Here is a 14624-nt window from a genome sequence, read left to right as displayed (position 1 = left end):
GTTGTTAAATGTTAACAAAACTTGTGTAAATTTTAAATTATTTCCTATAAATTTACTATAAATTTATTCAAGGGTTTTCTAATAAGAAAGGTGCTGTTATAGTTAAAAGTGAATCGTAAAATGCTTGGATGTCAATTTTATCAAAATTTATAGTTTTTGTTTTGAAGTTGATTATAATTATATTTTAAAGAAATATACAAAATTTTCAGGAAAAAAAGGGCCACTCATGAGTAGTTAGTTATTGTGTTGATGAAAGGTGGTTGGGCAGCCAAGGCGACTACTAATCAAACCTAAATCCAGATTTGATCAATCAATCACCTCCTAAAACATGACACCCAATTCTGATCAATTCACTCCATCAATGTCGAATCAACTAAGAGCTGTAACCCTAACCCATGTCCGTTACAGAAGAGGAGATCAATTAGGCCATTTCTTAGCATGGATTTCATTAGTTCCCGTCTTCATTAGCCTCGGTGGTTTCATCTCCCATTTCATGTTTCGTCGTGAGCTCCAAGGTATGTTCTTCGCTATAGGCTTATTAATTGCCCAATTCATCAGCGATTCGATCAAACTAGTCGTCAAACAAGCCCGACCTGAAACCTGCGTCCTGCTCGAAATGTGCGATTCACATGGCTGGCCATCCAGCCATTCTAATTACATGTTCTTCTTCGCCACCTATTTCACTCTATTGACTTATTACAAACTGGAGATTTTGTTTAGAAAGCAAATGTGGATCGTGGGTTTTGTCGTTTGGCCATTGGCAGTGCTTACGATGTATTCTAGGGTATATTTGGGGTACCATACCGTCGGTCAGGTGTTTGCCGGTGCTTCTCTTGGGCTTTTTCTTGGTGGGGTGTGGTTTTGGGTGGTTTATTGTAAGATTAGACGGTGTTTTCCGGCGATTGAAGAAAGTTCGATTGGGAGGTTGCTTTATCTCAAAGATACTTCACACATTCCCAATATTTTGGAGTTTGAGTATGAAAATGCAAGAGGTGCAAGAAGGCATCCATCGTACAAACGTTCAGACTGATGACTGTAGTTCACAGGTATGCTTTTGTTTCTTCCTTTCTCTCCAAAGTTATTTTGGGGGAATTTTTGAAGAGAAAATTGGCCTAAACTTTAACTCCTTTTTCTTTAAATCTTGAGGATACAATGTAATATTTTTGGTACTTCAGTGGTCTGTTGCATTATTTGATCTTATGCTTTTGATTGATGTTTATAACAAATCATCTACAAAAGTATACAGCCATAATTCTTGTTGATTGGTTTTTAACCTTTTTGTTGACATGTCATAAAATATGAATTATACTAACATTTACAAGCATCTACAGTATGATGATTACAAATTATGAAAATTCTTACTTATTGCTAACAAGATTATTTTTCATTCTGTGTTGATGAAAGAATATCTTGGAAATTTGACTAATGCTTCATTAATAAACTCTATACAAACTTATAGAGTCAAAACATTGCAATTTTTTATTGAATGGCTGAAGTAGTTTCAAAATAACAAATAATACAAATTTATTCTATTTTGATATGGAAAATAACTCATTTGACACTAAGGCTATATGAAGTGGTCCCTACAAACTCACCGAAAAAGTGGCGCCACCTATGTGCCACGTCACCTTCACCACCAACCCACTCCACTATGGAAATGGTCACCACTAACAACATTCACTTTTATATTATTTTTTTATTTTTTTACCATTTTGTTAAATAAATAAAATATTAAATAAATAACATATTTTATAAATAACACTTTATAAATAACATATTTTATATTAATTAAAACCATATTACATAATTTAAAACACTAAAAATTAAAACTAAAATACTAAAAAAACATAATCCATACTTAGAAAATTAAACCTAAATTATTAAAAAAACATCAAATCTAGTTGCGATATTGGTCGAGAACTTCTTGTTGAATTTTCATAAACACCCTTAAATTTTCCGGGCCGAGATTGGGTTGCGGCACTGTGTTTACGATTTGAAGATTGGTGAGTGCCAATTGTCGCCGGCGTTGCTCCTCCGTTGAATCAAATTTTTTTTCTAAAAAATGTAGAGTTTTTTCGATTTTCTCCGCTAACACGTCCTCGTTGGTTGATTTTCCGCTTGACGAAGCCCCTTTTCTCGCTTTGTCCCTACCCGGTGGTCGACGAAGATGGACGTCCGATGGACCCTCATCCTCGGTGGCGTCGAACTCATCATTGAGGTCGAGGTTAGCACCGATCTCCGACTCGGACGTTCTCGGCCTTTTGTTGGAACCGGTGGTAGATCCCGAATGCGCCGTTTCCGGATAAAGGACCCATTTTGGGCCATTGCGACAAACTTCCCACGCTTTTTGGTTGCCAAAAGGTTTACCATTACTGGTAATTTTGTATTGGTGCAACGCCGTTGACAAAATGTTGAAATCATTGCTACCACTTCGATGAATATTTTTTAAATTGTCAAATACGCCGTTAAATTTGGTACACGTTGCTCTAAGATCGCGCCATTTAGCATTGGCTGAATCATATGTCCGACTCGTTTGCCTTCCCAATAACGCGTGGAAGTGGTCTAAAATACGATTCCAAAAGCTATGTCCCGATTGCACGTTGGCGACATCCCCGTCTTGTGATATGGCAATCCAAGCTTTAGCTAAAGTCGCCTCCTCCTCCTCGGTCTATTGGGTGTTTTTCTTCTTTGTTGAATCTTTGGATTTTTTTTGCCTTCTACGACTTGGTTGTGTTTCTTGAACCCGTTCATCGTCGAGGTTTACGGGTTGAGATTGCGATAATGAAACTTGAGATGGTTGTGAACTTGGTTGTGGCTGTTGGAAAGTTTGGGGCTGAAAACGCGGAGGAGGTTGTTGTTGAAAGGGTTGAAATTAGGTTTGAACAAATTGTGGTTGTGGTTGGTTTTGGTAGTAGTGTGGGTGGTATAAAAGATTGGTAAATAAAGGTTGTTGTTGAACGGGGGATGATAACAATTGCATATAGCCAATGTTTGCTAACGGATCATTTGGAGTATTTGGGGTGTTTGGGGTGGGTGGGTTATTTTGGTTTGAATCCATGGAGGAAAGTGTATTTTTTGAATGAGAGTATATTTGTTTGTGTTCAAAGTTTGGTGTGTGTTTGAAAGGTAAAATATATGTTGATATATATAGAGAATTGGTAGTAATTAATTAAATTTTTTTTTTACAAACGGTCAATAAAGCAACAGTCAAAAAGAAAGAGTCAATCAAATCCATTGTCTTCACCCGTCTTCAACTCCACGGAACAAGACACCCACCAGAAGGTGGGGCGGTGTTCACGCGTGAAGGGGGCTGACACGTCAGCTCCCACGCGTCTTTTCCTCTACCACTCCTGATAGCCTAAAAGGTGAACTATAGACTTTGTTTTAGGATATATATGGCAATACTTTACTCTAGAGGCAACAAAATGGGTGTGTAATCAAATAGTTTTAAACTGAATTAATAATAAATAAAATCTACATACGCTTATTTGAAACCGCATAGATCGAAGAAAATAATATTTTGAAGTTGATGTACAAAGTAAATATACAAACAACATAGAAATATCTAAACGGCTTAATAAAATAGTAAATCTTATTATTTCAGGAGTTGACATTTGAACAATTTCTTGAGGTGTGGGAAATTGGAATTTGATGCTTCAACTATAAGTTGTCGAGATGTCCGTTTGTTTCCATTCCACCTTAATTTGTTCCTCGTTGAAGTTTTTGAGCATTTTATAATTGAGTTGTTTGGTATGGGCCATGATGTGGACAGCCTCAACCCGATTGAGGCAACAGGAACATCGTCCCGGCTACATGTCCAATTACATCTCGTGTGCTCAATGCGAAGAAAAACACTCCAACTGTCAATTTTGTTTAAAAAAATCCTTTAAAAATATAATACCCATTTGATTTTTTTAAACACCAAACTCAAATTTTTTTAATCTTTTTATACAAATTTCCAACAAAATTTTTTATGAATGCGTTTGATTCGTCATTTGATGATGATGATTGATGATATATTCATCACTATGATCTACGGGTATTACGTTAACGAGCTAGAAAAAGAAAATAAAGCCACTTTACAAACAAGAAACATGAGGTTAAACAGAAATCGTACGGAAGCATATGGACGTCTATATCACGATTACTTTGCAACATTTTAGTAAATATCGACCTAGGCGACTGATTAATCGACACCTAGACATTAGGCGGTCTCCAACCACCTACGAATAGAGGTTAAAGGGTTGGCTAGTTGGCCTATTGGTCAAAATTGATCCAAATCGGACAAAGTCAGTCCAACTAACTTTATAGGACCTGTCAGCTCAAAGGAGTTGGCTTGCCCAAAACGTAGTTGAGTATGGTTTTCCAAGAGATACAAGCTTCTTTTTATAGAATGCATTTGCCTTTAAATAATACTCCCACTAGCGATGTGGTATAAACTTTTAATAGTTTCATATATCTTCTTTGCATCTCAATCTTCCCCACTTTTTTCTCTTTGATCGATCACAACTTTTAAGTCATCAACCCCAACCAAAATACTTTCTTGCTTGTAATTATATTATTGAACGATTCAACCCTTTCTCTCTCAATCAAATGAACCTTTATTGATGTCGATCACCGCCACAACGACATTCGCCGATTCCTTTAACGCCTCTGGCCTTCACAATGACCACTGCTTGCGACCTGTGACCTACTGTCTTCAGGAGAAGAATTCGAGTTCCATGATTATTGGTTATGCTTTGGGTATGTTGATTAAGTGTTAAGTTGTTTATTGATTAACTGGTGAGCAATGTAAAACGATTCATGTTTGTTGCTTAGGGTAGACGGAAGGGCTACTGTCAGTAATATTCTTATGCAGATTCAGGTTTGTTTGTGTTCACATGTTCTCGATTTACTAATTTTGTTATGAATTTTGGTGTTAGATAATGTATTGAAGTGAAATTGAAGGTGGATTTATTGGGTAGCCTCATGGTGAGACCAGACATAGAGACAACAACACTTAGTGCAACATATGGAGTTGGTTTGGCAGTTGGAGTTTGGAGAGAATAAGAGATATTATGTTTTTGGGGAGAGAATGAAGAAATATACTACCTTCAATCTTGTGTTAGATGAGGAGTTGGCTTATTTGTCCCTCTAAAGTATGAACACCTTGTTGATTATGTACTTTACAATGCATAGTAGGCTTTTATTGGGCTTTAATTGTTCAAAGTTACAAATATGTATCTTACATACCGTTTCGAATCAAGGAAATAAAACCAAGTTGAAGTTATTAGCTTATTCTTACCGTTAGAACCAACTGAAGATATTAAGGTAGGTTTATATGAGTACTTTGTTATGCGTTATTGGTGAGTTTATGATAAGTATATTAATCGTTCAAACAAATGAGTTCTCAAGATATACTAACTACTTTCTTTATTTATCAGAGTGTACATATTAATGAAGTATAATTTTATTAATGATTTTATTTACTTATATTCTTAGGATTAAAGTTAGATTTATTAATTTTTGAATATTTTTCTTAATAATTAATGGTATCCGATCAATCCCCCGATTACTCTCTGCCTAGGGTATTAATCTCTTAACCTCAGTTCACGTACTAGCAAACGTCGAGCGTTTTTTACTAGCTTGCTTTGCAGATAATGGTATATAGAATTTAAAGGATTTCAAACAAATGTTTCGCTTGAGTAGGAATGATATGCAACACCTGTATTTGGCACATGAAGAGAGACAATGTTTTTCCGATATGAATGGAAGCATTGATTGCACACATTGGGATTGGAGAAATTGTCCTGATGGGTGGAGAGGGGAGTTTGCAAGTAGTCATCATGGGACGCCTTCGATGGTATTAGAGGCCATTGTTTCCCAAGATTTATGGGTTTTACATGCTTATTTTTTTGGTTGCAGGTTCCAACGACATCAAAGTTCTTGACCAATCATCAGTATTCAACCATATTTTGTTCAGAAAAGTAATAGATGTTCCTTTCACAATGAATGGAAACTACTATAAGTTTGGGTATTACCTTACAAATGGAATATATCCTACGTATTACACATTCGTGAAGGGATTCTGACACCAAGTGAAACGAAGAGAAAAACAATTCAGGAGAAGACATGAAGCAACATGTAAGGATGTAGAACGTGTTTTTTGAGTTCTAAAGTCGAAGTGACACATCGTAGAACATACGACAAGTCCATATGAGTTGGAAACTTTACGATATATTATGTATGCATGTATCATAATTCATAATATCGTAGTGGAAGATAAAGGATGGAATATGGTGCAATATATGTCAAAGGATCCTCGACGCATGCAATTTGTACCATGTTTAGCAGAATCTTTGCATAGAGTCGTTGATATTCAAGACGCACAAAAACTCGAGCAACTTTCGACAAGACGATGGATCATATCTACGATGCTAACGATGATGACAAGTAGTGTATTTAGAAAAAAATTATGTAATTTATTTTCATATTATGTTATAATTTTTTTTATAAAATTAAGTAATTTATTTTTAAAATTATCAAAAAAAAATAAAAAAAATAAAAAAAAAAAGAAATAGAAAATTATAACTTGAAAAAAATGACATGGAAATTATTTTGGTATGGTGACAATTTCTCAGCTAAAATGGTGTATATGGAAAGTGACATAATATATGAGATGACAAAAAATTGGTTTGCGCAAACCAAGCAAGGCTCAAGGCAGGGAACACAACAGGAAAAAAAGAATTATAAAATATTAATAGGGCAATAATTCCAGCTTGCCCAATTAAACCTTCTAAAACTACCCTTATATTTTACCCAACCAAAAATTAGGTAATAACATTATCCACAGTCTTTGAGGGAGTAGTTGGAATCGTGTTGAACACCTTTTTGTTTTGTGATTTCCAAATGCACATGATTGCCCCGCAAAAAATGGAAAGGCGTATTTTTTTTTCAAGGCAATTACCCCATTCTGCATCAAAATCAGTTTACGCCTGAATCCTTGAGAAATTCCAAGAATTAATTATGGACCAGTTCAAGATCCACACCTAAACATCCAAAGCAAACTTGCAATTCAATAGTAAGTGATGAACATTCTCCACTTCAAAATCGCCACATAGGGCATGATATGGAGGGAACATTTACACCTACGAAGATAAAGGCAAAGGTAGTTGGAATTTTACCCAAACATGATCTCCACATGAAACAAATGACCTTTATGAAATGGATACCGAACTATATCAAATTACAGATGAAGGGGTGGAATGATTCATGTCTAAAAATCGTCTTAGGATATTCTCGTGATAAGATCCATTAGAAGAGATCTTAAAACACTAACGATGTAAAGCATGGTTCCTGGTATGTATTTAAATAATAATTTATTCATTTTGTAGAGAAATTTGACGAGTTGGGATCCCCAAACGTGTCAAGTAGAGATCAGAAGAGACACGGGTTTTAAGCAACCTACTTGACGAGTCGAGAGCCCTCAACTCGATGAGTAGACTGCCAGGGGTGAAACCCTAATTTTGGGGTTTTGCACCATATAAAATCATCTTAATCCCCTCATTCTTAGCCTCCAAGTCCCAAACCCTAAGTCTGGAAATCCTAATGCATTTTGTGAGTTTGTGAGCCATTTTTTGAGAGAAATCTTGTGTGTTTAAAGCTTGTGGAAGAAGGAGAGGCTTGAAGACTCTAGGAGGAGATTACAGATCCAACAACTTCATCCCATCCTCATCATTTTCTGGTAAGCAAGTCTTGAACTTGCTTAATAATCTCTTGGATCTCTTCATTATCTCTTTTATTGTGTTTTGGTCCAAGAAGCATGGTCTTTGGGAAATTGTAACTCCCGTAGATCCGGGCTAGTCAATTTAGAGACGATAAGCATCAAAAATGAATTTTTGATGGGAGATTATTTATAAGGATCAATCTTAACCAATTTGTAGTATATGTCACAAGGTTTCCGTGCATATAAAGAACGCCAAAACCCGAGTTATAACGAAGAAATTATGACCTGTTGAAGTTTCGCGACAGAACCGGCACGACACAACGTAACGTAAATAGTGAATTTACGTTAAGAGCGATATTTATCCAAAACAATCTAAATGAGAATTGAAGATGTCAGCGATAGTAGTCCAACGATAAAAAGACAAACGAAAACGGAGTTTAGATGAAGGAGTTATGAGTTTATAACGGAGTTTTCCTGTCCCGGCCTACTAAAAATAATATATAACTAATATAATTATAATATATTAAAAATTAAGTCAAAATTAGCCAATGGAGTCTAAATGAGAGTTGTAGAGCATAATCTCACCTTCGCGTCGATATAAAGAACGTCGAAAACGGAGTTCGTATGCGAAAGTTATGAATTTCTGAAGTTCGGGGCGCGAAACCCCAAAACTGTCAGAGACCACGACGTGGCAAGTCTCCTGACACCTCCGGGAGTCCCCCAGATGCAACTTAGGATGATGCATGCAGTGACAATCAAGCCCACGACGTGGCAAGGGCCAGTTTTGCCCTATAAATAGATTTGAAGGGCTAGCCGAGTTTGGTTGCTCATTCTCTCATCTCTCTCCCATATTACATCGATTTACATGCAAAGAAGTACCCCCGAATCCCCGATATCAACCCCGAGACCCGAAGCAAGTCCTGAAGCCCGAAGATCCCGAGAAGAAAAGAGTTTCCGAGCCGAAGCTCTGCCCGCGAGAAACTAGGTGTGTGAAGTGATCCCGGTTTCACCAAAGAATACTACTTCTACAAGTCGTAGTGTTGTCCGATCATCTTCTGATCAAGTGAGTGTATAGTCCCTTTCATAAACATGATTATAATACAAGTATTGTTTGAATGTATTAAGTATATGTTTTGGGTGAGTGTATAGTCACTTTCATCTTACACATACATATGAAGTATTTTATAAAATACATGCTATGTGTATACATATTGTTGTTTATACGTGTGAGTATGTGATCACTTTCTTCTAACATATATATATATATATATATATATATATATATATATATGTAACAGCCCGGAATTTCAGGTATTGCTTTAAATCTATTTTTGGGGCATTTTTAGGAGGGGACTCGGCGAGTTGGTGCCTGACTCGCCGAGTAGGACCACGGTCTTGGTCACAGATTCGCGACTGGACTCGACGAGTCCATTAGGGACTCGGCGAGTCGACGCTGTTCAGCAGAAACCCTAGCCGTTTTGATTCTGGATCGTATATAACGTCTTTAGGGCCGTCATTTCTCGTCTTTTGGCCGATTGAAGATAACCTAAACGTCTGTGGGCATCTGGAGCAGGAGTGAAGGCTAGTGGAAACTTGAAGGAGTTGTTAGGCAAGAAGAGGCAAGGTTGTGGTCAAAGGAGGATCAAGAGGATTGAGCTCTGAAGGTTGGGGACACAGAGAACACGTTTTCCAGGTAATACTCGGATCATTCTGTTGTTTTGGTGTTGTACACGAATCTAGGGTTTAGGAAACCCATTTAGTGATTAGATAGATTATAGTGTTGTTACCAAGCGTTTAAATCCCAGTAATAGTATGTTTAAAGGTCCAGGAAGTCCCATGTCTATATATTTCGGAACCATGCGAATTACAGGAGGCAGTTGATTGACTGCATGGAATGGACTCGCCGAGTCCAATGATCAGTGATATGGGCATATTTAGTTATAAAATTCATGCATTATCTTAATACTTTATGTTGATTTTATCTCATTTAATGAGCAAAAGGTGCTTAATTAGTTTAGAATTTCATGTTTCAGCAATAATGACATGCTCGGAAGGAAAAGGAAGCGGAACTAGCGATTGGAAGCTTGGATCTTGGATTTTGAAGAAAGAAGGACGTTGCTGGACAGCTTGACCCCTCGTCAGTGTTTTGGCGATATCTGATGAACCGTAACTCCGATTGACGAGATTCAAAATGTTCTGAAAACTAGAAACAATTTAGGATGACTTTCGTGTTTTGAGAAAATGCTGATTCCAAACGTACTTGGCGAGTAGGGTCGATTACTCGCCGAGTTGGTCTGAAGTTTCGCGATTTTGGACGCGCTGACTTGCCGTACATGGGTTTTAAGTGATGAACTCGCCGAGTAGGTCAATGGACTCGCCGAGTAGCCCCTGTTTTGTGAAAATCTATATAAAGGGACTTTCAGATCGATACCCTAGGATAGGGATGAACCCTTGGAGGCCAATTGTCGACTAAAGGTGTTGTTGGAGCGTGGGAAGCAAGGGAATCAACCCTACATTCAATTTTAAGGAGAATCAAGTCAAAATCAAGTTTACTCTTACCTAATCTCTTGTTTGAACTATGTTTTTACCAATTGATTTCGTTTTTGTGCTTGTTTCTGCTGTAATCATGAGCTAAAAACTCATAACTTCTGTTTGGGTAGACAATTTTGTGAACATGGATTAATTATTTGAGTAGGATTAATTTTAATTGGTGATTATGTTTTATTAAGCTTGTTAAAGAACCTTATGTGTTAACAATAACTATTCTTCTGTTAATAAATCAGTAATTAAGTTGTATGAACATCTCTTAGTTATTAATTTCATATGATTTATTGTGACCACATAGTTGTATGTCTAGGAATAACGAATGTGAAACTAGAATTAACTAGAAGATAGGTAAGTTAATGTGTGAGATTGTTTGATGAACATCAGCAAGAGGTTAATTGAAGGGCCAATTTAATTAACCATTACAAGTCTTATTTAACCCGAATCAATAACTAGGAAATTCGTTAATTTAGACAACTGGCCACTGCTTGAGTTAATTTGTTTCCTAAGGATTAGTAATAGCAAACGTGAAACTAATCATCTTAGTCGGTAGCCAATGAAGAATTAATCCGATACATCGAAATCATCCATGAGAACAAATGAGTCGAACCTAAATAGAAGTCCTCTTTATTATTGAATTTAGTTGATTTTTATTTGCTTAGCTCTTAGTTTCTTCGTTTAAGTTTTAGTTAATTGTTTAAGTTTCTAGTCTTGTAAAACTAGAGAAAACCCCCTTTTTGTTATTTGTTTTATTTAGATAATATTAGCATTTATTTTAATTGTTTACCGTTCCCTGTGTTCGATACCCTACTTGCTTGAACTATATTACTAATTGATAGGTACACTGCCTTTCGTGTGTTTATTTTGTGTCTAAGTTAGTAGGATTAAAACTAGTTGGTTTTACACACATCAATCAGACTCGGCGAGTAGCTTGAAGGTTCACTGGGACTCGCCGAGTTGTTCTTCAGACTCAGCGAGTAGCTTGAAGATTTACTGGGACTCGCCGAGTCGTTCTTTAGACTCGGCGAGTGGAGTCGGGGTGGCCCCGCGATTCTTCCACGAGGATCTCGTCGAGTCAAGGGGGATACTCGACGGGTAGAAAGGGGAACAACAAGGAAGTTGGGGAGGACGTCTAGACTCGCCGAGTCGCCTTTGCACTCGACGAGTCCGGTCAAGTTGACCGTTGACCTGCATGTAATTTCGTAGGGTCAGTTGTCTTGTTTGATAAGATCATTAATAAAGGTATGTGGTATTATAGGGAGCCTGCAGATTAGCGGATCGAGTGCGAGTAGCTCCAAGGATTTATAGCTTGCATACTACGAGGTGAGTTTTCTCACTATACTTCACCCGGAAGGGTTTGACTGTGAGACCGGAAGGTCGTATGTGATATGTGTTACTTATGCTATAATTAGAAAGGTAGATGCAATACATGATATGTATGTTATACGGGCCGGAAGGCGATATGTTATGTGACAGAAAGAACAGGTATGATGTATGATGTATGTGCTATGTGTGTTATGTTATATGTATTATGTGTTGTAAATGTTATGGGCCGGAAGGCAATATACTATGGGCCGGAAGGCAATATGATACGGGCCGGAAGGCGAAATGTTATGGGCCGGAAGGCGAATATGTTACGGGCCGGAAGGCAATGTATAGTGGACCGGAAGGTCAGGACCTGGAAAGGCGTATGTGTGTAAGTCGTATACTGGGGAACTCACTAAGCATTTATGCTTACAAGTTGTATGTATGTGTTTCAGGTACTAGCGACGACCGTGGGAAGGCGCCGGCGTGACGCGTACACACTGCCATTGTTGGAGATCTTGGGGATTCTTTAATTGTATTTTGAAATGAACTTGGAATAAATACTTTTGTTGAATAATGTTGTTCTATTTTAAATGAAAAATTCATTTGAAAATTTGAGCTGTTTCAATTGGTATCAGAGCCTTGGTTTGAGGGATTCGGGTGTACCTTCGGGTGTAACTGAACTCAAACCGAGGATTTGAGGAAAAATCTTTTAAAAATAATAAAGACATAAAATTTTATAAATGGTAAAGCGGTAAACAAGAACGGAGCAGTGTGTACGATCAGCCAGCGCCCGAACGGTAAAGATCCCCAGAATACCTTACAATGTTATGTTATGCACTGAATTATGAATTGTTATGCATGCTAGAAGACTAGGTATACATGATAGGACTAGAATGGTCTGTTTTGTGATGCCTTAGTCTAGGGAGATTGTTTATATGAGATATTTGGTAGCGTGCAAGTAGATAGTGCATACTAGAGGTAGAGTACTCATTATTCGGGGTTTGGGGAGGAAGATTTGGGACGAATACTGATACGGTGTGGTCGGTAGTATTGGGCCCGTACTACCGAAGACACCGGGTCGGTGGAAGACCCAAGTAAGAATCCCTGGATATCGGAGACTAAGTAGGGTGCGTTATCGAGTACAATTGTACTTGGTGGAGTCTCTGATGAGTTTATGTTGTATTTCAGAGACATCATGGTCATCACACGCAATGGGGCGAGTTCGAGCACTGTGAGTGACGAGGATATTCGTCAGATGATCCAGGAAGAGGTGGCTGCAGCGATCCGGGCCGAGATCCCGGAGATGTTTGGGTCTATTAAGACCACGCTGATGGAGACATTCAAGGAGCGGTACGCCGCACTGACTGATGCTGCAGCTGCTGCCGCTACCGCAGCCGTGGCCGCTGCCAGGCCGCAAGGGGGCGATTCGTTGCTGTTCCGAGAATTCAGCAACACGAAACCCCCTGAGTTCGATGGGACACAGGATCCGATTGCGGCGATGAGGTGGATCGCCGACATTGAGGGGTGCTTCTATACTTGCTCATGCCCGGAGCACCTGAGGGTACGGTTCGCCTTGAACCAGCTCCGACTGGGAGCGAAGGATTGGTGGAAGTTCGTGACGGCGAACTTCACTCTGGCGGAGATTACAGCGGTGACGTGGGAGAGGTTCACTGAGATGTTCAGGGACGAGTACGTTCCCCCGGTGGAGAGGGAGCGATTGATTCAGGAGTTCTTGACCCTTAAGCAGGGTACTGATTCCGTGGCAATGATCACGCGGAAGTTTCATGAGAGGGCGATGTTCTGCCCTGAGCTGGTATCTACGGAGCAGTCGCGGATGAGCCGGTATTTGGGCGTTTTGAAGAGGGATATCCGGGAGTTTGTGTCAAACTCCACCTATCGTACTTTCACTGAGCTCCAGGCGAACGCCAGGAAGCGCGAGATCGAGTTGGAGACTCAGGCGAGGGAGGAGGCCGAGTCTCGGCAGGTGGATCGGCGGCCGGCTCAGTCTCAGCCGGCAGCCAAGCGGATCAAGTCCGCTGATTCGAGGATGGGAGGTCCGAAGGGCCGCACTTGCGCGAAGTGCGGCAGGGGTCATGAGGGGGCGTGTCGAGCTGGTGGTTGCTACAAGTGTGGCAAGGAGGGACACATTGCCAGGGATTGCCCTAAGGGGTTTATGGTTTGCTTTCACTGCAACCAGACAGGCCATCGGAAGGCCGAGTGCCCGCAGCTTCGTCAGGGAGCTACACCTACTACCAGGACTACTGAGACCCGACCGGCGAAGGTCGAGGCCCCGAGGGCTCGCGGGAGAGCCTTTCAGCTGACTGCGGAGGAGGTCCGCGCTGCGCCCGATGTTGTGGCAGGTATGTTATCATTCACGTATTTACTTTAAAGTCGAAATGTTATGCTTATGAAAATGTATGTGTAGGTACTTTTCTTGTGAACTCTATGCCTGCTCTAGTGTTATTTGATTCGGGTGCGAGTAGATCTTTTGTATCGTTAGCTTTTAGTCAGCATATCGGCATTAGTCGTGAGCCGTTAAGTCGGCCTTTGAGCGTTTCTATTGCGGCCGAGAGGGTGGTTTGTGCTACGGAGGTTCTTCGGGGATGCGTGCTAGAGATTTTCGGGGTTGCGTTTCCGATTGACCTAATCCCTATTGCGATGGGGGATGTCTGTGTCATCGTAGGCATGGACTGGTTGAGCCGATTCAACGCCGTCATTGACTGCGAGCGTCAGCTGGTGACTATACGAGACCCTAGTGGGGGAGTTCTTACGGTATACGGCGAGGGTACCCGTTCGGGATCAGCTTTTTGTTCGGCCGCTAGGGCGAGGCAATGCCTACAGCAGGGATGCAAAGGTTTTGTGGCGTATGTGATGGATACGCAGGAGACTTCCGAGAGACCGAAGACAGTGGAGGAGGTTCCAGTGGTGCGCGAGTTTCCAGATGTTTTTCCCGAGGATTTGCCGGGAGTACCTCCTGCGAGACAAGTAGAGTTTGGTATCGATCTGGTTCCAGGGGCTGCGCCTATTGCGAAAGTGCCTTATCGTCTTGCACCTCCAGAGATGCAAG

The 14624-nt window shown here is 39.8% G+C and overlaps 1 protein-coding gene and 1 pseudogene across 1 annotated transcript; both read left to right on the top strand.

The window, feature by feature from the left end:
- Positions 1 to 241: 241 nt before the first annotated feature.
- On the top strand, positions 242 to 1250 carry LOC144997744 (lipid phosphate phosphatase gamma pseudogene; annotated as a pseudogene).
- A 1531-nt stretch (positions 1251 to 2781) lies between these two features.
- On the top strand, positions 2782 to 6071 carry LOC145005567 (uncharacterized). The gene is made up of 3 exons (XM_078964669.1): positions 2782 to 2936; positions 5689 to 5816; positions 5905 to 6071. The coding sequence occupies exons 1-3, from the start codon at positions 2782 to 2784 to the stop codon at positions 6069 to 6071; spliced, it is 450 nt and encodes a 149-aa protein (XP_078820795.1).
- The last annotated feature ends 8553 nt before the right edge of the window (positions 6072 to 14624 follow it).

The sequence above is a fragment of the Lactuca saligna genome, chromosome 1, assembly GCF_052625555.1.
Source record: "Lactuca saligna cultivar CGN05327 chromosome 1, ASM5262555v1, whole genome shotgun sequence".
In the NCBI taxonomy this organism is placed as follows: Eukaryota; Viridiplantae; Streptophyta; class Magnoliopsida; order Asterales; family Asteraceae; genus Lactuca; species Lactuca saligna.
Note: the sequence above shows the minus strand (reverse complement) of the source record. Positions and strands in the feature narration are given on the sequence as shown.